Source organism: Eurytemora carolleeae, unplaced genomic scaffold (assembly GCF_000591075.1).
Source record: "Eurytemora carolleeae unplaced genomic scaffold, Eaff_2.0 scaffold228, whole genome shotgun sequence".
Classification (NCBI taxonomy): Eukaryota; Metazoa; Arthropoda; class Copepoda; order Calanoida; family Temoridae; genus Eurytemora; species Eurytemora carolleeae.
This window is the reverse complement of record NW_019396363.1, coordinates 219,309-245,414: the sequence shown is the minus strand read 5'-3', so window position 1 is coordinate 245,414 and position 26,106 is coordinate 219,309. Positions and strand designations below refer to the sequence as shown.

Here is a 26,106-nt window from a genome sequence, read left to right as displayed (position 1 = left end):
ATTCCTCTATAAAAGGCTGTTTCACAACGGTACCCTTAAAACCTTTATTTTTTTCAATGTCGTTTTATTAGATTTAAAAGTTTTTAATTTTGATAATTCCTGTATGTTTTCATGCGCTAGTAAAGCGCAAGTTACTTTTGTAAACTTTGATATATAATTAATACTTGATCAGACAAAGCTTTTAAAGGTACCGTTGTGAATCGGGCGCCGTATTTGCCTGGAGGTTCCCTTGAAAGTACGCTTACAGTCCCTTTAACTGTAAAGTTGACACTATTATAAAGATAGAGTTACGTACAAAGAGAATAGAATATATATTAGAGAGAAATTTAGAAAATCCCTCGGTATGAATTTTGTCAGTCCCTTTCAGCCTAAAAGGGAGTTCAAAGTGCACAAATCATGTAAATGTTCACAAATTATATGCAGTAGAGTACATTAATACAGTATGTTCCCTAGACTATCCAATTCAATTTCAAATTTTTTAAAGCTGTTAAATAAACTTTATAAAATGAATTAGGTGAATAAAAAACATCATTTGATTTAAATTTATAAATTATATATTATATTATATTATTATATAAATCATTGTTTGTAAAGTGAAAGACATAGAGTCTATGTGAAATGATCATTGGTCAATTATGAAACCAGCCTATTTCATAATTGGTTTTCTTTTAATATTAATTTTAGATTTTCTATGAAATGATGTTCCAGGGTCCAAAAGGTTAAATAGCACAAATATGTGAAGTACACCTGCAGTATGGAAACAGTACAATAAAATGGCCGTTTTACACAATACAAGGGACTTACAGAGGCAAAACTGAAAATTAAAAATTGTATGTCCGATCATAACTCAGAAACTCCTAAACCGATTTGCTTCAAGTTTTTGTTGAGGAACTTAGGAACCACGGGAATTTTCTTAGCTTGGTTTTAAAGTTCTAATTTGAATAGGTTGTCATTCATAAAGAAAACTTTGTTTCCAGGCAAAGGTGGGTTTCCAAGCTAGTAACATTATGAAAACAAAGTTTGAGGCTAGTTTTCAGTTTATTTGATGCCAGGTGTTTAAACCGAGATGGAAGTGAAGCCTTTCCCGATATAAAGATATCTTAGTTCCCCTTCTATTTATATTCAAAACCGCTGCAAATTCTACTTTTATGTTTATTGTGCGAAAATTCGCAGGTGGCGAAAAAATGAAAATTGCAAACCCCACCCGCAGATTTTATAACAGGGGATAGAACGGAGGGCGTTTTTATAGAGAATTGGTTTAGAGAAGATAACGGATTAGATAGATATGAAACGTAACTCTGTCCATGAGTTCCCTAATTTTATTTTTAAACAATCAAAACAAAGACGTTTACCCGCACTTGGTCTATTTTTACCGGAAACTAAATTTTCGCTCTAAAAGTCGACCCACTCAGCTTAGAAACTTAAAACAAAGCTAAGAATATTCCTGTGGCTCTCCCAACTTTCACAATCAAAATTTAAGGTAAATCGATGACGGGGGGGGGGGAAATAAACAGATATACAGAGAAACAGATTGCAATTTTATATATATAAATATAATTTTGAATTTTTAACGTAATTTTTTACGTAAAAACGCTGCGAACACCGGAAGTTGGGGTGCTTTATTCAAACATTGATCACTCTTAATCTATATATTGTTTTATCTATGGTTTTAATTCAAAGTCATGTTTTAAGAGAAATATTCAGAAAGGTTTATCACGGGGTATTAAAGCAAAAAAGTTTGTGCACCCACTTTATTAATAAACAATTCAATAAACATGTAAAACATATATATGCTATTTATTCTTGAAATACATTTTACATAATAATAAACTAAGGCAGAAATAACTATCAAAGATCAATTATCTTTCACTCAAATTTAGCTAGTAACTTAATTGTAAAACACACACAAACTTTAAACTTACGAGGCAAATATGATTAGAGGGTGAGTGTCATTCCACCGTTTTCAGCAAACCATTCACGGTAGTACGCCACATCAGCATATACTGCATACTTACCAGCCTAAACATAAATAAACTTGAGTTAAACTAAAGTAAACTGCAACCAAGATTGTAATGTTATATGTTATGATCTATGGGCAATGGTCATCTTTTTTGTGAACAAACAACATTTTTCGTAAATGATGGTCATTGCAGTGTTGTTCAGACATGATCGAAGATCGACTTAGATTGTCCAGAGAAATGAAAAAAACGATAGTTTTTAAAAACGAACAATATAAATTATTTAAAATTGAATTGAGAAAATGTTTACAATTGAAATAGAAGATGGGCTCAAAGTACCCTGAAAGCCTAGTATATCTATACTTTGCTTGTCTGTCTCTTAGAATCCAAACATCAAAACGTCTGAACCAAATGGGCCCAAATATTTTGTGATACCTCAAATGACAACAAAAACAGGTTTATAGAATTTGCCTTAAAAAATTAAGATTTTTCAAAATCCACAAAAAATTGATTAACTTGTGGAATTTTGTTGTTATTGTTTGATAATTAAAAAAGATAATAGTTAAAATCGAAGATGAGCGCAACCTGCCCTGGAAACCTAGTTTTAATTAATGGCTATGGTATTTTTGTTATGTACGTTAGTCTTTATATAAGGAATATTATTGCTTGAGCAAACAATATATACCTGTGCACAACCATCACCCCAACTGACAACTCCTGCCAATGAATGAATGTTGGTTGCATCAGGAACTGTGAATGGACCTCCACTGTCTCCCTAAAATCAGCAAGATTTGATAATATTTGATTCAACATAAATCTACTGTTATAACAGAAGCATTGTATTATTTGATTTAATCTTATGAGAAATAAGTTTACAAAATTAGCATTGTGTGGTTTAAAAACCTAGAACTTTCTTAGATCAGAGGACGGAACGTTTGTGTGGAGAATTGTTAATCTTGAACTTGTGTTCTCGAAATCCTCCGCGCGCAGGATATTGAAAAGGAATTAAATTGATTTGTAGTTCTGAATAGCAACGGGATTCATTCTTGATCCCAAGATTCAGAACTTAGAAGACCCGACTTTAGAGCTGGTAACTCTTGCATTGTGGATATCGAGATCAATGTTTGATCCTGATCTTTTGTTAATCTGCAGATTAATTAAATTTTTATACAGTTAGTGGATGAATAATTAAAATTAAGATATTGGAAAGTTATAGATTTTATTGATAGCTTTAATCCTTTGATTGAATGTGCACAATAGTAGATATTGAGATCAAGCAACCTGGATTATAAAAATAAAACACAAAAGTTCCCAGCTCATGTTGTACAACATTTAGCGCACTTTTCGCTACAATTCCTATAGCACTGAAGTGTACTTACTCTACAGGAATCCTTTCCTTCTACTCCTCCTGCACACAGCATACCATCAAGAATCTAGAAAATAATTCATAAAAGATAATTTACATCACAAATTGTTAATTTAGAATTTTAAACGTTATAAAATATATTAATTTTACTTACCTATAAATTCAAAAATTAAATTAAATCAAAAATTAAGTTTTGAACATTCTAGAGTTATGTGAACAAATTTATGTTTATTTATTTTTCAGGCAAAGGAAGAAATATTCTTGAGAAGATAATGAATGACACATTAAAAGGTTACATCTATACTAATTTCTTTCAGATTGTAAATTTTACCGTTTCATTAAAAGCCTTTTTACAAGTATCAGTGCTGACAACATCTTGGTTAACTTCCCTGAGAGGATTTATTTGCACTGTTGGCGGTGGTTTTGTTTGCACTGTTGGCGGTGGTTTTGTTTGCACTGTTGGCGGTGGTTTTGTTTGCACTGTTGGCGGTGGTTTATCAAAAAACTTGGACGGCTCTGTGTCACCCCAGCCTTTATATAACATATTGTAATTTTAATCACAATTCCTTAACCCTTTACCCCCACTCCCCTATTTGACTCCCCTCCTCTCATATTTTTTTGTGATAACCCTAACAGTATTTGAGCTAGGAAGCTATAGTTTTCTAAAACATGCCCATCACTTAAGACTAAAAGCTGGGCTTTTATACCTACTGTCTGAGTTCTCAGGCATACTGCCGACATGCTTTATTTTACTTATACCAGACTAAATCTATATTAGGACCTACTTCCAGTCATTGGATTTTAACATTTTATAGCTCTGTGAAACCCAGTAACAAAACCAAGCAGCTTGCACGATTTTGAAAAGAAATTTTGCACAGACTTTTGCACATACGCCTTTAAAGGGAATTTGCGCATTTTCAGTTTTTCTTGAATACACATTTATGTTTTCAAATTTTGCAAATTTGAATTGGCTGGGTCAAGGGTTTTTCAAAAATGTATAATTTGTTGCAATTTGCGCAAAACGCCTTTTTGCTATTTAACTAAATTTCGCAATACATATTTCTTGTAGTTAAAATCACAGTTCATTGGAAATAAGTTATTTTTATTGGAGACCCCCATCTTTTCATTAGAGACCCCCAGATTTTCATTGTAGACCCCAAAAAATTCATTTGAGACCCTAAGCTTTTCATTGGAGACCCCCAGTTTTTATTTGGAGACCCCCAGTTTTTCATTTGGAGACTCCCAGATTTTTATTGAAGACCCCCACAATTTCATTGAAGACCCCAAGATTTTCAATGGAGACCACAACATCTTTGTCAGACCCCAATAATTTAATTTGAGACAACAGAAAATTATGAAATTAATGGGTCGCTAACTAAAAGCTTGGGCTCCCCAATGAAAAGTTTAGACTTCCAAATAAAATTCTGGGGGTCTCCAATATAAATATTGGGGTCTCCAATGAGACTTCCATGAATGTCTTAATAGGGGTCTCCAAAAGTACTCTGATGAGGATGATTTCTTCCCAGACTCTAATTTATTGTCTTTTACACTTATATTTTAAAACATTTCAACAGAAGAAAAGAGATGTTTACCATAAACTGTTCCAGTTTTCCCAACAAAAGATGTCCCAGCAACTGGTAAGCATGCTGGTGTAAATTTAGTGAGATCAACCTAGTAAACATTATTCGTATCAAAGTAATAAAGTAGGAAAGTTAAATGCTGTTGCATATTCTCTGCGTACTTATTGAAACCAGTTCTCTCTGGACGGTGTTTGTAAACAATAATAGATGCATTAGTGTTACTCTAGTATCCGAGGAGGATAAAAGCATTTAATTTTTATAATTTTGATAATTCACATAAAAGTTTTCTATGACCAGAATATTTCATTGATTTGTTATGTGAAAGATGGATCCCATGTCAGGTTGTGACATTAGTCTTGTGTTTACATTACCGCCCAGAGACAGTACATTGCAGTTCAAAAGATGCGTACACCTCTAAAATAACTATCTTTACTTTATAATTCTTTAATTAATATTTAGTTTGATTTTACTGGAAAAAGGGATTTCATTTGGAGTGGCTCTTTGTCTAAAAGAAGATGCTATTTATTAGAATGAGATACAAGAGGTACTCTTACAACTGATTATCAATGATGAATATAGTTGTCTTAGACTTTGCTAAATTCTGAAAATTTACTTCATTATCTCTGTAAAGCATAGATTCGCAGGTCCCTCTTAAAGTGAAACCAGAACATTGAATGATAAATTTTCTAAAAATTAAAGTAGTTTATCTCAATAATCATTGATCAGAAAAAGGCTGAAAGGGTACTGTTCTCAACCCCTATAGATAAATGTCACCTTTGTCTTCAGCTTCAGAAGAGCAATGTCATTTTCGTCAGGAGGTGCTTTAATTATTATATACATATTGATCATGCTTAAAGATCTTCTCAACAAAATATTGCCTCCTAGATATTAAATCAATTTTAAGTCTTTAAAATTATTAATCACTAGCTTAAGAGCCCGGCATTGTCAGTAGAATTTTTTTTTTAATTTGAAAAAAGTGCTTCCTTTGTTTACTTTCTTATTTATTTGTTTTTATTTTAGGTGAAAATATCTATCTATTTCTCAGATGATTTAGTATTGACGCATACGCCAGAAATGCCTACTGAATATATGGTCTAAATATATGCCAAAATTGAAGTTTAAAACAAACCCCTGCAGACACAGCAGTATGTGTTCTATATGAACCCCACAATTCCTCTTGAAATGAGTTAGCTGAGTTTCTATTGTTGTCTATGGAGCCAACCAACTAATCAACTATAAACATGACAACATATACATGATATAGAATAGATATCCAATACCAAACCTGTTTAGTTCTGTAGTATTCAACTGATCATGCACCCCAAGAACAACTGATATATCGTTCTCAGATATACTTTGGCCCTGCAAATATTTATTTTTTGAAATGAACAAGTTCTCATTTGGATTGTTGCAAGCCTTTAACTCTATCACAATTTGGTGGAAGGGGGCTGTTTTCCAACCCCCCCCCCCCTGTGTGGTTTTTTCTAAATAACTCTATAACAGCTTATACATAAGAATCCTTCACTTTTTCAGAAATAGTTAATAACTATTTTAAATTAAGCTACAGGGCTTATATATTTAAAAACCTTTAAAAATGGATATAATAACATAAGTCACATGTTAATATTTGTCAAAATCTATATTAGACAAAAATATCCCGATTGGGATAGGGTTAATGCCAGCTACTGTGAATGTAAACATAAAACAAAAGTCCAATTACCACTGTCCAAAGTCCATCTCTAAAACAATGACCAGCAGACACCACCCACTCTACAGAAACTAGGGTACCTCCACATCCCCAGTGTACTGAATTCAAATTATGTTTACAGTTGAATTATGTCTTTTTATTAAATGTTTGGTTGAGTTTACAATACTGTTCACTCAGGTTCATATCAAGTACCAGGATGATTTGTTACCAGTTAGAACAAGCAGTAGTACTGTACAAATACAGACTAAATCGGAACAGTACACCAAATAAAATCTTCCCTGCTAGGGAAATTTTAGTTATTTTAGTTATTAGGATTTTCACCAAAAGCAAGTTTTCGCAAATTCTATTAGTGTGCATTTGTTGTTTTTCATGAATTCAAAACTATCTTGCAAAATTTGCGTCATCCGTGCCCCTACCGTTCACTTCAGCTATCAAATAGGTTTTAAAAACAAAGACAAAGTTTTTACCTATTCTGAAAGTAGACTATGTCTAGAACTAGCATGTAGGTTTTTAAAAAATATCTGTCAAGTTCTTTTTGAGGAAATAAATTCAATTTAATCTTTGTTGTATGGTTTAGACTGAAAAATTGTTTCATAAGATTATGAGGCCATCCAAAAGATGTTGAGATTTTCTGCTTAATTGTTGTCATCATATGATAAATATATCAATTATAGAATTAACAAATTTGAAGAAAATAACCATACAAACCTCAAACAATAAAAAGTCAAGTACATTTTAGTTGTATAAATTTAGTTTTTCCACTATTCGTCTGCAGAGGCTAAAATGTCAAAGTTGCAGACACTTTTTATGAAATACCCTAAAATCACTTCAATGTTTGGTAAGATATTTTAGAGCTCATTAACCAGGTGAAGCCTTATCAAAAAAAAAGAATTTTTATAAAGATACAGTGGTCAATGAAAATAAGGGATTTCTAAAAATCTACTTGATTCTAGATATGATCTACTTTTAGAATCGGTAAAAACTTCAGGTGTCTTTATTTTTAACACCAACTTTATAGCAAAGGTGAGCGGTGGCAGACCAATAAATAAATGGAATGCAAAAAGCGCCCAAACTGTAGACAGGCAACTAATTTTAGCTACATGGGTACTTACTTCCGTCAGGATAAGCCACCATAACCATCCAAGGGTACTCATTCACCTTTGTAAAACATGTTTTTGAAATTTAAGTTTTTTTGTTCAGTTAGTGACCATGCCTTGGTAAGAGAGATGAACTTTTGATTGAAATTTTGAGGTTTAAACCCACCTCTGTTTCATTGCCTCCCACAATTTTTGAGCCAGCCTTCTTCACACCACATTTGACTTGTGCAGCAGTGGAAACTGTTGTTGTTAATGATGTTTTTGTTGTACTTGTTGTGGAAACTGTTGTTGTTGTTGTTACTTTAAAACAAAGATTATTATAATCTCATCTTTTGCAGAATGAAAATGAACATTTCAGATCTCAAGATCTCTGGTAGAAAGTGTAATATTAAAATTTAACTATTCATGCAAAGTAAAATGATACACTCTGAAATAAACAAATTAAGTGCAACAAATACTATGTTTTTGTTTTACAAGGCTGTATAACAGTTTATATTGTTTTACTATAGTGATAACTAGAAAACTCTGGAATAGGAAGACGACTTTTAGACTTAATTTATGAATTTAAATAGTGCAAAGAACAGGAAAAACAACAATTGTTTAAAAGGCGCAATTCACTTTATAAGTCATTTAATAAATTACTCAAAAAACTAAATTCGCTTTGTAACAAAATCAATTGAATTAATTATTGCATAAATGTCGGCGTTCTATTCTATAGTTTTTTGGGTATCACTGTAGCTCTATTTTTTTCATATGTATAAGTTAACATTTAAAAACTGTCTGATTGAATACCTGCATAATCAGCTTGAAGGGTCGCTATTAACTGTTTCACTAGAAGAATGATTTGATCCAAAATAGCCAACAAAGCTCTTAGGCTTGTTTTTCTGTTGCTGTGCAACTAACAGTTACTGTTTCAATAGCAAGAGCGTTTACTGCAGAACTAGAAGAACTTGATGTTGGATTGTTTCCAGCATTGTTAACAACTGTTTCAAATGTTTTGATGTAAACAGTGCAAGTAACAGCTCTGTTACCAATGCTTCGGATATCTCTGGTTTTTCTTGCTTGATCAGCAATTGCTGTGGCAGCTGTCTTCAATTTTTCTAGAGCCTCCAAGGTAGCTGTAGCTGCATCTATTTTCTTCTTAACGTCTTCAGGGGATTTTGCACAATTGGCAATTACTTAAGATGCCTCATCTTGAAGTCCTCTACATTCAGAAAAGGCTGTAACACAACTTTTTTGTGTTTTTGTAACATCTGCATTTAGTTGTGCAATGTTGCATGGACTAAACTTGGTGTTGAGAGTCTCCAGGTTTGGGTCTTTCCAGCATGTGCAGATGTCAGCAGTTTTTTTTGTACAAATATCCACAGCGTCTGAGAAAAATTTTGCATCTGTAGCACATGTATCCAGAAGAGTAGCATTTACAGTAGGTAGAGCTGTCTCACAAGCTTGCTTGATATTGTCTTGGCAGCTGGTTAAGCTGGCAAAAATAGCTTGTAATCTTAAAGTTGCTGGCGAGGTACTGTTTCCAGAACAAACGAGTGCACTGGCATTTCCACCTCCTGACTGCAGTACATGTTTGACTCACTATTTTGTTGCTATTTTGACTTTTAACTCTTCTTGACTTTTTTGCATTCTTCTTCTTTTTGTTTTTTATTTTCCTTTTTTGCCTCTTTTCCAGTTTTTTAGCTTTCTTAGAGACTTTATTTTTCTTTGCTTTTTTCTTTCCTTCCTTTTCCTTCATTTTCTTGTTTCTTTTTTTATTGCTTTTCTTACTCTTTTTAGCTTTCTTGCTTGAAGAGAGTTTATTGTTGCCGCCTTTTATTTCTTTTCCATGACTTGATTCTTCAACATCTTGGGTTTTTTTTGCCAGCAGCTGTTGGAGCTTTAATAAACAAATTAATTAAAAACATATATTTTTTTCTTATTTAAAACAAATCTACTAAAATCTTCTCTAATTTTAATGATTTAATTTTCACTTTTTCTGAATGATTATACACCGTACACTTAAACGTCTTTAATTTCTTTACAATACCCCATTCTCATCTCAACTACCATGTCTAGTCAGACACTCCCTTTAACGCCAATATTTTTTCCCCACTAGAATTGATAGATAGACTAAAAACATCACAATAATCAAGGGTGTAATGCAAGGAAAGTTAATTGCGGTTGTGTATACTCTGCGTAGTCGTACACAACGAAACCAGTTCTCTTTGGGCGGAATTTGTAAATAAGAATAGATGCATCAGTGTTCGTTAAGTATCCGAAGGAGGTTAAAAGCATTAAATTTTGATAATTTTGATAATTCACATAATAGTTTCCTATGATTTCTTTTATGTGAAAGATGGATCCCATCCATCTTGTGTTTACATTACCGCCCAGAGACAGTACACTGCAGTACAAAAGATGTGTATACTTCTGAAATAACTTTCCTTCCATTACATCCTTGACAATAATGGCCTTCTTTGTTTACCACAATAATAATTTAATGAATATGTACACATATGCTATTTATTCTTGAAATACATTTTACATAAAAATGATAAACTAAGGCAGATATAACTATCAAAGATCTGTTATCTATAACACAAATGTAGCTAGTGACTTAATATACTTATGCATTTATAATATATAATACTTAAAACTTATGAGGTAAATATTCCACCCTCAACTAAGTTTTCATAGCGTACTGCAGCAATTTGCAGTACACTGACTGAAAAATAATCAGATTTAGTGCGGAGAGTGATTAGGTTAGTGTTATTCCACCGTTAGCAGCAAACTGTTCTTGAAGCCAGGCATTGTAGTAAGCCACATCAGCATATACTCCATAACTACCAGCCTAAACACAAATATATTCTGCCTTATCTTCAGGGGTTCCATTATTCTGGAATAAAATTTCCATCTTGGAAATGGAATGATTCAGAATTTTGTTGCTTAAAGTGGAATTCTGGGATAACTCCTGATCAAATGGAAACTGGAATGCTTACGGATTACATAACATAATCCGGAAAAATTCCCAGTTTCCATTTTGTAACCCGGAAATGGGTGCGGTTTACATAATGTAAACCATAAAACTTCTAGGTTCCATTTTATAACCCGGAAATTTTTCCGGTTTACGTGACAAAACAATTTTTATTTTAATTTATTTAGAGCCAGGTGGGATGTGTCCTGGTTGACTTGGATAGCGGACTGGTTGTGCCTGGACTGATACAGTTTGGGGGACGAACTTTTAAGAGTACGTCATTTACTACATAAACACTTTGCTTTCTATCAGGATGTTTGTATCCAATAAATGTTAAAACAGCTGGAACAATCGGCCCCAAATTTTGTGTGGGACCTTTCATGACCCTGGGAAGGTTAAGGGATGATCGGAATTTCATAAATTAGCCTCAAATCAAATCAAATCCACGAATTTCTTATAAAATCCTCGAAGTTTTGTTTTTTTATTATTTTACAATGTATACAATGAGAAAATGTTTACAATTGAAATAGAAGATGGGCTCAAAGTACCCTGAAAGCCTAGTATATCTATACTTTGCTTGTCTTTCTGTTAGAATCTAAACATCAAAACGTCTGAACCAAATGGGCCCAAATATTTTGTGGTACCTCAAATGACAACAAAAAAAAGGTTTATAGAATTTGCCTTAAAAAAATACAATTTTTTAGAATCCACAAAAAATTGATTAACCTTTGGAATTTTGTTGTTATTGTTTGATAATTAAAGAAGTGAAAATGTTGCAGATAAAAGCTGAAATCGGATATGAGCACAACCTGCCCTGGAAGCCTAGTTTTTATTAATGGCTTTGGTATTTTTATTATGTATGTTAGGGTTTATATAAGGAATATTATTGCTTGTGCAAAAAATATATACCTTTGCACAACCATCACCCCAACTGACAACTCCTGCCAATGAATGAATGTTGGTTGCATCAGGAACTGTGAATTTAGGCCTAAAGGGAGGGCTTTGGGTATGTAAGAAAAGTCAGAAAATTTCAACAGCCTCAGACCAATACTTTTTGAGTTATGTAAAAAAAACTACAGGGGGGGGGGACAAATTGACCCCCCCCCAGCGGGAATAGGGTTAAAAACCTAGAACTGTCTTAGATCAGAGGACGAAACGTTTGTGTGGAGAATTGTTAATCTTGAACTTGTGTTCTCTAAATCCTCGCGCACAGGATATTGAAAAGGAATTAAATTGATTTGTAGTTCTGAATAGCATAGAGATTCATTCTTGATCCCAAGATTCAGAACTTATAAGACCCGACTTCAGAGCTGGTAACTCTTGCATTGTGGATATCAAGATCAATGTTTGATCCTGATCTTTTGTTAATCTGCAGATTAATTAAATTTTTATTCAGTTAGTGGATGAATAACTAAAATTAAGATATTGGAAAGTTATAGATTTTATTGATAGCTGTATTCCTTTAATTGAAAGTGCACAACAGTAGATATTGAGATCAAGCAACCTGGATTATAAAAATAAAACACAAAAGTTGCCAGCTCATGTTGTACAACATTTAGCGCACTTTTCGCTACAATTCCTCTGAAGTGTACTTACTTGACAAGAATCCTTTCCTGCTACTCCTCCTGCACACAGCATACCATCAAGAATCTAGAAATTAGTGGTTAGTTTAAATTAAATAGCAAATTGTTACTCCTGCGTTAGAGTCTCTGAGGACCTAATTTAACCAATTTGAGCTGCATAGCTAAACTACCATCTGCCGGTTCAAATTTGAACCACTGTACCGCACCAATTCAAAGGTAAAGAATTTATGAAATCAGTGGCAATAAGTAACTCAATATAAATAATCTCCTCAAGATCTTTTTAAAATTTTTTTAATTAACACAAATCCCATTGTGAACATTTCAGAAGGACGAAAACCAATTTTTTGATCATTTCATAGTTTCTTGCAAAACAAGAAATATGCTTAAAAACTTAATGTCACATTAAAAGGTTACATCTATACTATGGTCTTTAAAATTAAAAAATTTACCGAATTATCAAAAACAGTTTTACAAGTAGCAATGCTGACAACATCTTGGTTAACTTCCAATAGCTTGTTAGAGACCTGTCCACCAGACGATGTTGTACCCCAACCTTTATATAACATATTCAAGTTATAATCAAAAGTGTTTTATATAATTATGTTCAAAGTTATTCCACAGAATTCACTAAATCAATTTTGCTTACAAAACATCCAGAGTGCAGCAAGGGATGTTTTTTCCGCAAAATTTGTCGATGGGTCGCAAGGGAAGAAACTTGATTTTATGTCCCTCTGTTTGGTATCATAATTCAGAAATGTTGGCCAAAATGCGGTAATGTTGGTAAATGTGGTATTTCACAGCTACTTTACAGGGAAGTTAAGGAAATTTAACTTTAAAAGAGGTTACCAAGGGCTATTTTGGAAACAAAACATCCAGACTGCAAGGAGGGATGTTTTTTTTTGGAAAAATTTACATAATTTTATCGTCTTTTTCATGAGATGACAATGGGCGATCTTTTCAAATAAACTTTGCAGAATGTGTTTTTTTAAATAATCATCCCAATGGACGTTAGGTAACTTAGCGCCCTATGTTGGGGGAATCATAGGTCGATAATGTAAAATACATTATTTTTAAGATAGAAAATTTACCATAAACTGTTCCAGTCTTCCCAACAAAAGATGTCCCAGTAGGTGGTAAACATGCTGGAGTATAAATCTTCAGATCAGCCTGGCACACATTATTCATATTTATTTTGATATTTTGTTGTATTGATTTTTGTATGGATGAAATTTCAAGTGACCCACCAATCAAAAAAAGAATGACCTGTATGATTCACAATGGAAATCTCAATCAAATAATGAGGTAAAGTATTGTTGTTTTTCTATCATAAACTTCTGACAATTTTATTTATAATCTCTGTTTAGCTTAAATGCGAAAGTCACCTTTAAAGAGGAACCAGAATATAAAATAATCAATCTTCCAAGAGATAAAGTATGATATCTCACTTATCCTTGATCAGACAAAAGCTAAAAGAGTATCCTTGTGAATTTCTTTATTTTTTCATAAAAATGTCACCTTTGTACTGAGCTTGAGAAGAGCAATGTCATCTTTTTGTTTACCCGGAACATATCCTGGATGTGTAATAATCTTCTCAACAGAAAACTGCTTCCTAAATATTAAATTATTTAGCATTTTGTGTCTGTGTGATTATGAAATATGAAATATAAATACAAATTTGTATCCTAACAGGCCAAAAATAACGTTGGGGCGAATCAGAGTTTAGAAAAATTGGAAACCCGGGTCGTTCGTCAATTGCATGGGCAGTACAAAATGAAATTATTTTCTTTCAAAATGTTATGGTGCACGTACAACAACAAGAAAATGGAGATCTAGAAAACCAGAAATGTTAAAATATTTGCAGCTGCTTTTATCTAATTATTTATAGAATTTTGCTAAAATTAAGATTTAGAAAACAAATATGTTTTAAAAAACGTCTTTGCGATTTTAAAACAGCATAGGGCATGGTGTTGATTGCCAACCAACTAATATGATAACAAGACAACATATATTAATGATTTATATATTTCCGAACCTGATCTGTGTTTCTGTAGTTGAGATTCGATCATGCTCTCCAAGAACAACAGATATTTGGCTTGGTGTGATTGCTTGGTCCTACACATACTTATATATAAATATAAGAATATTAATCAGAATGTCTTATATTGAATTTTTGCAAACCTGTCATGCTAACTTCTGTAAATGTAAACATCACCTTAAAGGAATATTAGCATAATTGCATTTGACCATCTGGCCTCTGTTCAAAGATGGCAATGCCTGATTTATAATTCAGTATCTTTGAAACCTTAAGCTAATCAATAATATGGCAGATGGCTCAAAAAGTGTTTATTTTAGTGAGTTTCTCCATAGCATCTTAAAAACAAAAATTGCAGAAGTCACTTTTGCAGAGAATCCATACAGAAAATTAACAGTTTAAAGAAACAAAAATATTGATATCTTATTCATACTTGATCAAACAAAGGTTTCAAGGATACCAATGTACATCAGGCCTGTATAATCTTTGAAAGCGTCACTTGAAATTATACTTGCAGTCCCTTTCAAACATGTTATTACCTGGTTTGGTCCATCTGTAAAAATACAATGAGAAGCAGTTACAACCCACTCTGCTGAAACTAGGGTAGCTCCGCATCCGTAGTAACCTAAAGTCATATTATGTGAAATATAATAGAATTAAGTCTTAATAGTAAATATTAGGTCAGGACATTGAGATGATAATACTGTTTGTGGGATTTCTACCAAAAGCAAAATATTGCAATTGCTTTGCTTATTATCTTTGCAAGGGGGGTTTGCCAAATCTATTGAGTGTAATTGTGCTGTGTGCACTGTACATAACTGCTTAAAATCATTTTGCACAATATTTGCACTATAACTTATCCACCAGAATAGGAATGGTATTTTCACTTGCTTGAAATGTATAAAAGCCTAAATAAAAGCAAATCAATTGTGCATTCCCTAACTGTAGGTAATTGTACGCATATAAAGTATTGCTTTTTTAAAGCTTGGGTTTCCATTTAAAGAGACTATAAGCTTAACTTTACATGACTCTCCACCAAAAAGATGGCAATGCCTGATTTACACTGGTACCCTTGAATAAACATGGAGTTTGAAATTATACTTGATCAGACAAAACTTTTAAGGGTACCATTGTGAATCAGATATTACCATCTTTCCATGGAGGCAAGAGACTTAAAATTATGCATACAGTGTCTTAAGAACAATCAAAGGGTACTTACTTCCCTGAGGATTAGCCATCATAACCATCCAAGGGTACTCATTCACCTGAGTAAAATATTTTTTTAAAAATCAGAACATTTTTTAGTTCGAGATCTTTCCTTCCCAGATGTAAAAATTTGAGATATGAATCTAAAAGTTTAAACCCACCTGTGTTTCTACGCCTCCCACAATTTTTGTGCCAGCCTTCTTTACACCACATTTGACTTGTGCAGCAGTTGTTGTTGTGGTGGCTGTTGATGTGATGGCTGTTGTTGTTGTTGTTGATGATGTTTTTGTTGTGGTCTTTGTTGTAGTGACTGCTGTTATTGTTGTCACTTTTGAAAAAAAAAAATATTATGATCTCATCTTTTGAATGCAGATTAAATTGATTAATTTCATTTGTCCGGAAGAAAGCGTTTTATTTAAATAATTAAAAAAATGTGTAATAAGCATGTAGAAAATTGTTGTTAAATAACTGAGTTGTTTTTTAAAATTTGTAAGATAAAGATAAAAAGGTTTTACAATCAGCTGTTTGGCTTAATTTATATACAATTATAAAGATGAATTGTTGCAAAAACGAAATAAAGGGATTTTAATATTATTCTTGCAAAGTAAAGATAGAGAGTGATTAGGTTAGTGTTATTCCACCGTTAGCAGCAAACTGTTCTTGAAGCCAGGCATTGTAGTAAGCCACATCAGCATATATTCCATAACTACCAGCCTAAACATAAATATATGTTTAGGGTTTCCATTATTCTGGAATAAAATTTCCATATTGGAAATGGAATGATTCGGAATTTTGTTGCTTATAGTGGAATTCTTGGATAAGTCCTGATCAAATCGAAACTGGAATGCTTACAGATTACATAACATAATCCAGTAATTTGTTCAGTTTACAGAATGGAAACCAAAAAGTTCCAAGTTTTCATCTTGTAACCTGGAAATGTGTACGGTTTACATAACGTAAACCATAAAACTTCTAGTTTCCATTTTATTACCCAGAAATTTTTCCGCTTTACAGGACAAAACAATTTTTATTTTAATTCATTTAGAGCCAGGGGGTTGTGTCCTGGTTGACTTGGATAGTGGACTGGTTGTGCCTAGACTGATACAGTTTGGGGGACGAACTTTTAAGAGTACGTCATTTACTACATAGACACTTTGCTTTCTATCTTTATGTTTGTATCCAATAAATGTTAAAACAGCTGGAACAATCAGCCCCAAATTTTGTGTGGGACCTTACATGACCCTGGGAAGGTTAAGGGATGATCAAAATTTCATAAATTAGCCTCAAATCAAATTCTATTTTCATTGAATTGTGAAAATCCAGGAATTTCTTATAAAATCCGATAAGTTTTGTTTTCTTATTATTTTGGCATTTGACAATCTATGTTGTGTGGGCATGCCCCATAAAATTCCAAAACTGAGAGAGGGGGATTGAATTTTGTAGATCTAGAAAAATAATATCCGTAGGATGCCTGCGTAGAGACAGGCAGCTGGTAGAGTCTTAATGTAAGACATGTAGCCACAGCACTCAGCCCCCTAGCCTATCCTAGCTGCAGAGCTTGGCACATAAAGTGCCTTAACCTAACCTAACCCTAGATCTATAAAATTCAATCCCCCTCTCTCTGTTTTGGAATTTTAAGGGGCATGTGCATGCAACATAGAATGGCAACTCCCTATTATTTTACAATCTATACAACGAGAAAATATTACAATTGAAATAGAAGATGGGCTCAAAGTACCCTGAAAGCCTAGTGTATCTATACTTTGCTTGTCTGACTGTTAAAATCTAAACATCAAAACATCTGAACTAAATGGGCCCAAATATTTTGTGGGACCTCAAATGACAACAAAAAATGTAGAGTTTGCCTTAAAAAAATACGATTTTTCAAAATCTACAAAAAAATGATTAACTTATGGGATTATGTTGTTATTGTTTGATAATTAAAGAAGTGAAAATGTTGCAGATAAAAGCTGAAATCGGATATGAGCGCAACCTGCCCTGGAAGCCTAGTTTTTATTAATGGCTTTGGTATTTTTATTATGTATGTTAGGGTTTATATAAGGAATATTATTGCTTGTGCAAAAAATATATACCTTTGCACAACCATCACCCCAACTGACAACTCCTGCCAATGAATGAATGTTGGTTGCATCAGGAACTGTGAATGGACCTCCACTGTCTCCCTAAAATCAGCAACATTTGATAATATTTGATTCAACATAAATCTACATGTTATAACAGAAGCATTGCATTATTTGATTTAACCAAAAGAGAGATAAGTTTACAAAAATAGCATTGTGTGGTTTAAAAACCTGGAACTGTCTTAGATCAAAGGACGGAACGTTTGTGTGGAGAATTGTTAATCTTGAACTTTTGTTCTCAAAGTCCTCCACGCACAGGATATTGAAAAGGAATTGAATTGATTTGTAGAAATTGATTTGTAGTTCTTCATAGCATACAGACTCATTCTTGATCCCAAGATTCAGAACTCAAAAGTTCCAACTTCAGAGCTGGCAACTCTTGGATTGTGAATATCAAAGATCAATGTTTGATCTTGATATTTTGTTAATCTGCAGATTAATTAAATCTTTATTCAGTTAGTGGATGAATAACTAAAATTAAGATATTAGAAAGTTATAAATTTTATTGATAGCTTTAATCTTTTAATTGAAAGTGCACCATAGAAGATAATAAGATAAAGCAACCTGGATTATAAATATACAACACAAAAGTTCCCAGCTCATGTTGTACAACATTTAGGGTACTTTTTGCTACAATTCCTAAAGCTCTGAAGTGTACTTACTTGACAAGAATCCTTTCCTAGTACTCCTCCTGCACACAGCATACCATCAAGAATCTAGAAATTAGTAGTTAATCAGAATTAAATAGCAAGTTACTCCTGTGTTAAGAGTCTCCGGGGACCTAATTTAATCAATTTGAGCTGCATCGCTAAACTACCTTTTGCCGGTTCAAATTTGAACCACTGAACTGCACCAATTTAAAGTTAAAGATTGTTTGAAATCAGAGGTAATAATTCAATAAAAATAATTTCCTCAAAATCTTTTTAAAACATTTATTTAATTAACACAAATCCCATTGTGAACATTTCAGAAGGACGAAAACCAATTTTTTGATCATTTCATAGTTTCTTGCAAAACAAGAAATATGCTTAAAAACTTAATGTCACATTAAAAGGTTACATCTATACTATGGTCTTTAAAATTTAAAAATTTACCGAATTATAAAAAACAGTTTTACAAGTAGCAATGCTGACAACATCTTGGTTAACTTTCAATAGCTTGTTAGAGACCTGTCCACCAGACGATGTTGTACCCCAACCTTTATATAACATATTCAAGTTATAATCAAAAGTGTTTTATATAATTATTTTCAAAGTTATTCCACAGAATTCACTAAATCAAGTTTGCTTACAAAACATCCAGAGTGCAGCAAGGGATGTTTTTTCCACAAAATTTGTTGATGGGTCGCAAGGGAAACTTGATTTGATGTCCCTCTGTTGGGTATCATAATTCAGAAATGTTGGCCAAAATGCGGTAATGTTGGTAAATGTGGTATTTCACAACTACTTTACAGGGAAGTTAAGGGAATTTAACTTTAAAAGAGATTACCAAGGGCTATTTTGCAAACAAAACATCCAGACCGCAGGGAGGCATGTTTTTTTTGGAAAACTTTACATAATTTTATCGTCTTTTTCATGAGATGACAATGGGCGATCTTTTCAAATAAACTTTGCAGAATGTGTTTTTTTAAATAATCATCCCAATGGACATTAGGTAACTTAGCGCCCTATGTTGGGGGAATCATAGGTGGATAATGTAAAATACATAATTCTAAGATAGAAAATTTACCATAAACTGTTCCAGTTTTCCCAACAAACGATGTCCCAGTAGGTGGTAAACATGCTGGAGTATAAATATTCAGATCAGCCTGGCAAACATTATTCATATTTATTTTGATATTTTGATATTTCGATATATTGATTTTTGGATGGATGAAATTTCAAGTGACCCTCCAATCAAAAAAAAAGAATGACCTGTATGATTCACAATGGAAATCTCTATCAAATAATAAAGTAATTAGTATTGTTGTTTTTCTATTATAAACTTTGTTGGATTCTGACAATTTCATTTATAATCTCTGTATAGCTTAAATGCGAAAGTCACCTTGAAAGAGGAACTAGAATATAAAATAATCAATTTTCCAAAAGATAAAGTATAATATCTCATTTATCCTTGATCAGACAAAAGCTAAAAGAGTATCCTTGTAAATTCCTTTATTTTTTCATAAAAATATCACCTTTGTACTGAGCTTAAGAAGAGCAATGTCATCTTTAAATGTAGCCCGAACATATCCTGGATGTGTAATAATCTTCTCAACAAAAAACTGCTTCCTAAATATTAAATTATTTAGCATTTTGGGTCTGTGATGATTATGAAATATGTAAAATATGAATACATATTTTAATCCTAACAGGCCAGAAATAACGTTGGGGCGAATCAGAGTTCAGAAAAATAGGGTCCTTCGTAGAGATGTCAACATTTTGATTTTTCTAGATTTTAGCTTTCCTTACGATAGTGTTCTTCAAAAGTATTAACGTTTGAAACGTTACGTTGCACATTATGAAATTTTATGGTATAGAGTAGCGTTACGTAATGAATTTTTTGCACTTGAATACCTTATACAACGTTAAGCTTTAGTAAATATTATTGAAAAAAACAGTAAGCTTCGTTATGCTTTTGCATTTGATGTTTTAAAAAACTTTCCCAACTTTGTGTTAAAGCTTATGTAATATAACCACAATTTTTTAACGTTCCACTTTCATGCAAGGTAAATATTTTCAAAGACCTTAAGTTACACTTTAACTTGGTTTAAGATTTAAAAGATGACAAATGTTTTGCTTTATAATAAAACGTCATTGGGGCATAGTTCTGTACGTTACAATGCATTTCAGTGCAAAGAATATTTTTTGTTAATGTTACGTTTTATCTTAACTTTTCCAATATAAACTCTTTTAATTAAGTTTAGAAATTTTACTAAAATGCACCTTTTCTTACGTTACGATTTATCGAAACGTTATTGTGAAAACTTTTTTGTTACACTTTTTTACAACTGACAATCAAAACTGTTTATTCGTTTCATTTATAAGAAAGATTTGAAAAAAAGGTTCTATATGTTGCGTTGTATTAAAATGTTCAAGCCTTAATGTTTCTAACGTTACACTTTATTAAAATAATATTGTTTCTAAATGAAAGCATTGAAAGATTTTTTCTGTCACAATTACATATTTTTACTCACCCTGTATGTTGCTGTTGTATTGTTAACCTATAGAGAATGTGTAGAAGAAAATGCATTATGCAATATAAAGATGTTAAAATATTATTATGATTAACGATTTTTAAAATTTGTAAATGAAAGTTTTAAGCATTAGACTTTCAACTCAAAGTGTGTCTTTAAGGGACTAGAGACGTAATTTCAAGTGATCTTCCATTTATGGAGTGGCATGTCCATTGTCCAGCAGGGGTTCAATATTGGAATAGAGCCAACTGCCCACCGGAAGTCGCTGCGTTTTCACCGTAAGGCCACAAAAAAAAATTTATTTTTTATTTTCATGTTTTACATCATTTTCTTTGAAATTCAATGCTAAATTCAAATGTGAAAAGCATTTAAAAAAATTGAAAATTGAGAGAGTCAGAGCTAAAAAACTTATCAAAAACATTAAAAAGTTTTAAAACCGGAATTTAGTACCGTTATTTGGCCATAACTTCTTTAGATTTTAATATATTTAAAAATGGTTTTCGAATCTGAATTCAGCATGACATTTCCAAGAAAATGATGTATCATATTTATTTTTTGCCAGATATTAGAGAATGTGTAGAAGAAAATGCATTATGCAATATAAAGATGTTAAAATATTATTATGATTAACGATTTTTAAAATTTGTAAATGAAAGTTTTAAGCATTAGACTTTCAACTCAAAGTGTGTCTTTAAGGGACTAGAGACGTAATTTCAAGTGATCTTCCATTTATGGAGTGGCATGTCCATTGTCCAGCAGGGGTTCAATATTGGAATAGAGCCAACTGCCCACCGGAAGTCGCTGCGTTTTCACCGTAAGGCCACAAAAAAAAATTTATTTTTTATTTTCATGTTTTACATCATTTTCTTTGAAATTCAATGCTAAATTCAAATGTGAAAAGCATTTAAAAAAATTGAAAATTGAGAGAGTCAGAGCTAAAAAACTTATCAAAAACATTAAAAAGTTTTAAAACTGGAATTTAGTACTGTTATTTGGCCATAACTTCTTTAGATTTTAATATATTTAAAAATGGTTTTCGAATCTGAATTCAGCATGACATTTCCAAGAAAATGATGTATCATATTTATTTTTTGCCAGATACAAGACAGGAAAACACTCATAATTTTCAAATCATCAATCAGATAAAGGTATACACATTATCATTGGGAATCGAGCATGGCCCTCTTTAAATGGAGGGATCACTTGAAATTATTGTGTATTTGACGAGCTTAAAAAATAGACATGTACTTGAACACCTTAGTAAAGTAGTTAAAATTCGGCAAGGCAAACCACTTTTGCATGTGGAGCAGTAGTTCAAAATTATTTTAGATTAGTTTGGGGTTAATTTTTTCTTTTTTTACGCAATGCAGACTGACCCTTTTTTTCTATTCATAGTTTAAAATATCTAAGGCCTACAACATTGGGTAGCAAAGATATATGGATTAAAAATATATGTTTATGAACAACTTGCAATTCCTTTAAACATTCTTATCTAACAGAAGTCATAGCTTGAAATATCAAAAGTCTACAACACCAGCTTGCAAAGATTATAATTTGTGGCGAATTTTTAGTTTTTTTTTTGTGTTTTTTTTGTGTTACTTACAAAGTGAGTAAAAAAGCAGCATTAGTTTTAGTTTACAAACCACAATGAAAATGTTTTCAGAGTTCATGTTTGGGGTTAAAAAATATTTAATATAGTGCTAAATTTTTTTTAACACAAACAACGCGAAATAAAATTATTTAACAATTTTTTCTTTTTTAAAAAGCTCGATTAAAAAATCAGCTTTTTTTTCTATTCTAAAGTTTCATAAAAATCTATTGATGAATAAAACATAACACGCATTTTCCATTTGATAAAATATTGTCAAATTTCTAAATTTTTCAATCTAAAACATGAACCATGCCAACTGAAGTTATGATTTCAAATAGTCAAATAAACATGAAACACAGCAATTGTGTTTGTTTGCAGACCCGTTCCACTTAATAAGTTGATTTTTTTGCAATTAGTAAATCATTTGCTTTATAACAGAAAATGCATATGTAAAATTTCTTAATGTCGTATTCCAGAGTTTTAGTGGGTATCATCAAACAATGGCAAATCAAAACCTTTAATGTCCAAGAAATATTTATAAGATTTGAATTTTCACTAATAGCATGTTACAAAAAAACTCGTTTACACTTTAGAAAGGAACTAAGTTTTTTTTTCAAATTTATTAACCCAACTCGATGGTTTAAACCTTGTATAATCAATATTAATGGTCTACGACATCAGGTTGCAAGGATATATTAAATGAAAATTAGATTTTTTGGCCTAAATTCATTTTCTTTAAACTTGAAATGAAAAACCATAAGTCTTTGCTTATATAATCATCAGTTCGAATCTCTTACATTGATATATTAAAATGGGGGTTAATGTTGTTCTTGATCCAACTTTTTGTGATGATTATTTTATGAATGTTTTGAGGGGACTGGGGTTTAGGAATGCATGATACACCGAGAAGGCAGATACTCTCCCAGTGAATGGGATTGGGCCCCAGTGGTGGATTACACATTCATCCCCCCCTCCCCCCTCCTTAATCTCTTTGTCGGAGTTGCCGTTTACTTTGAGCCCAAGATCCTTGTTAAAATCAAATATATTAGTTACTCTCTGTTCACATTATGAATCCCTATCTGTCTCCATGCCCAACCTTCGATTGATGCTGCACTGATTTTCTCTTTGGTTCTTTTTGTGTATATGTTTTGTTTTTTTTAAATGTTAAAATTTAATTAAAGAATTTGGTTAACAGGGGGGCTCAGCTATTGAGTCCGCCTGCTGCGGAAAATAATATTTTACATATTATGATTTTTAAAAATTAATTTGTAAATATTGTTTTTTTTCTGCAGAAATAAATGATTTGATTTGATATTAGAGATGTTTTGAAATGTTTTGATTGACAGAATTATTGTTACGCTTTTGAAATTAAAACTTAGCCCTCATTGTCTAACATTTTCATCAGACATATATCTAACGTTAGACTAATCAATTTAGTATTCTGAGAAAAGTTATGAAACATTTTGATTTTCTTAATTACATTTTTTTAAATTTTATACCTTACATTATTGAAATATTACTCTGTAAAAAAAACTTTTGTTTCCTGATTATTAAAATAATAACCCATTTCTGCAACGTTGAATTTTTCATTATACAATAAGGGAAAACGTTTCAAAACGTTTTCATAAACAGTAATGCATTTTTCAGTTATACAACGTTACACTTTTTATGCATTAAACTTTGAAATAGAAATCCTTTTGTTACAATATTCAATCAAATCACAATTCATTTTTCAAACGTTAGACTTTCAAGCACCCTGTGGAAACAAAACATTTCTTTACATTATGGTCATAAAAGTTGTAGATATTAGAAAAATAACATTGCATTTCCACAAAACGCTAGCGTTTGGGGCATATTCCTCTAATGTTAACGTTTAATGTTAACGTTAGGTATGAGCTCCTATAACGTTAACGTTTAAAGTTCACATTATATAGAATATACCCAAAAATTACACATTATTGTAACAAAACGTACAAAAATGTACATTTTACATTACGTTACACTATCGTTGACATCTCTAGTCTTTCGGCAAGTGCAAGGGCAGTACAGAAAAAAAAATTTTTTTTTATTTTTGCCAAACATGTTAGATATGATGCTCGTACAACAACAAGAAAATTAAGATCTAAAATAATAGAAATGTTAAAATATTTGTAGCTGCTTTTATCTAATTATTTATAGAATTTTGCTAAAATTAAGATTTAGAAAACAAATATGTTTTAAAAACGTTTTTGTGATTTTAAAACAACATAGGGCATGGTGTTGATTGCCAACCAATTTCCAAACCTGATTTGTGTTTCTGTAGTTGAGATTCGATCATGCTCTCCAAGAACAACAGATATTTGGCTTGGTGTGATTGCTTGGTCCTACACATACTTATATATAAATATAAGAATATTAATCAGAATGTCTTATATTGAATTTTTGCAAACCTGTCATGCTAACGTCTGTGAATGTAAACATCACCTTAAAGGAATATTAGCATAATTGCATTTGACCCTCTGGCCTCTGTTCAAAGAACAATGCCTGATTTATAATTCAGTATCTTTGAAACCTTAAGCTAATCAATAATATGGCAGATGCCTCAAAAAGTGTTTATTTTAGTGAGTTTCTCCATAGCATCTTAAAAACAAAAATTGCAGAAGTCACTTTTGCAGAGAATCCGCATAGAAAATTAACAGTTTAAAGAAACAAAAGTATTGATATCTGATTCATACTTGATCAAACAAAGGTTTCAAGGGTACCAATGTACATCAGGCCTTGTAATCTTTACATGGCGTCACTTGAAATTATACTTACAGTCCCTTTCAAACATATTATTACCTGGTTTGGTCCATCTGTAAAAATACAATGAGAAGCAGTTACAACCCACTCTGCTAAACTAGGGTACCTCCACATCCGTAGTAACCTAAAGTCATATTATGTGAAAAATAGAATGAAGTCTTAATAGTAAATATTCGGTCAGGACATTAGAGTTGATAATACTGTTTGTGGGATTTCTACCAAATGCAAGATATTGCAATTGCTTTGCTTATTATCTTTGCAAGGGGGGTTTGCCAAATCTATTGAGTGTAATTGTGCTGTGTGCACTGTGCATAACTGCTTAAAATCATTTTGCACAATATTTGCACTATAACTTATCCACCAGAATAGGAATGGTATTTTCACTTGCTTGAAATGTATAAAAGCCTAAATGAAAAGCAAATCCATTGTGCATTCCCTAACTGTAGTAATTGTACGAAATATAAAGTATTGCTTTTTTAAAGCTTGGGTTTCCATTTAAAGAGACTATAAGCTTAACTTTACATGACTCTCCACCAAAAAGATGGCAATGCCTGATTTACACTGGTACCCTTGAATAAACATGGAGTTTGAAATTATACTTGATCAGACAAAACTTTTAAGGGTACCATTGTGAATCAGATATTACCATCTTTCCATGGAGGCAAGAGACTTAAAATTATGCATACAGTGTCTTAAGAACAATCAAAGGGTACTTACTTCCCTGAGGATTAGCCATCATAACCATCCAAGGGTACTCATTCACCTGAGTAAAATATGTTTTTAAAAATCAGAACATTTTTTAGTTCGAGATCTTTCCTTCCCAGATGTAAAAATTTGAGATATGAATCTAAAAGTTTAAACCCACCTGTGTTTCTACGCCTCCCACAATTTTTGTGCCAGCCTTCTTTACACCACATTTGACTTGTGCA

General features: G+C 32.1%; 2 protein-coding genes and 1 long non-coding RNA gene across 3 annotated transcripts in view; all 3 read right to left on the bottom strand.

Moving 5' to 3' along the window:
• Positions 1-1,920: 1,920 nt before the first annotated feature.
• The window catches only part of LOC111701743 (transmembrane protease serine 9), a 34,931-nt gene continuing 10,745 nt past the window's right edge, over positions 1,921-26,106 (bottom strand). The window contains exons 14-23 of the mRNA XM_023473152.1: positions 15,651-15,723; positions 15,503-15,548; positions 14,823-14,908; positions 14,284-14,363; positions 13,767-13,860; positions 13,340-13,418; positions 12,701-12,804; positions 12,265-12,318; positions 2,644-2,733; positions 1,921-2,019 (exon numbers count right to left, since the gene is read on the bottom strand). Coding sequence (XP_023328920.1) covers positions 1,936-2,019; positions 2,644-2,733; positions 12,265-12,318; positions 12,701-12,804; positions 13,340-13,418; positions 13,767-13,860; positions 14,284-14,363; positions 14,823-14,908; positions 15,503-15,548; positions 15,651-15,723 — 790 coding nt within the window. The 3' untranslated portion in view covers positions 1,921-1,935. The remainder of the gene's footprint in view (positions 2,020-2,643; positions 2,734-12,264; positions 12,319-12,700; positions 12,805-13,339; positions 13,419-13,766; positions 13,861-14,283; positions 14,364-14,822; positions 14,909-15,502; positions 15,549-15,650; positions 15,724-26,106) is intronic.
• LOC111701746 (uncharacterized) lies at positions 10,202-11,650 on the bottom strand. Its single transcript, XR_002765262.1, has 2 exons — positions 11,578-11,650; positions 10,202-10,545 (listed from the first exon to the last, which is right to left on the bottom strand). It is a non-coding gene; the product is annotated as an uncharacterized LOC111701746 (long non-coding RNA).
• Positions 15,870-26,085, bottom strand: LOC111701745 (trypsin alpha-3-like). Its single transcript, XM_023473154.1, has 10 exons — positions 26,043-26,085; positions 25,895-25,940; positions 25,217-25,301; positions 24,680-24,759; positions 19,807-19,900; positions 19,359-19,437; positions 18,725-18,828; positions 18,293-18,346; positions 17,583-17,672; positions 15,870-16,203 (listed from the first exon to the last, which is right to left on the bottom strand). The coding sequence occupies exons 3-10, from the start codon at positions 25,289-25,291 to the stop codon at positions 16,111-16,113; spliced, it is 669 nt and encodes a 222-aa protein (XP_023328922.1). The 5' UTR covers positions 25,292-25,301; positions 25,895-25,940; positions 26,043-26,085; the 3' UTR covers positions 15,870-16,110.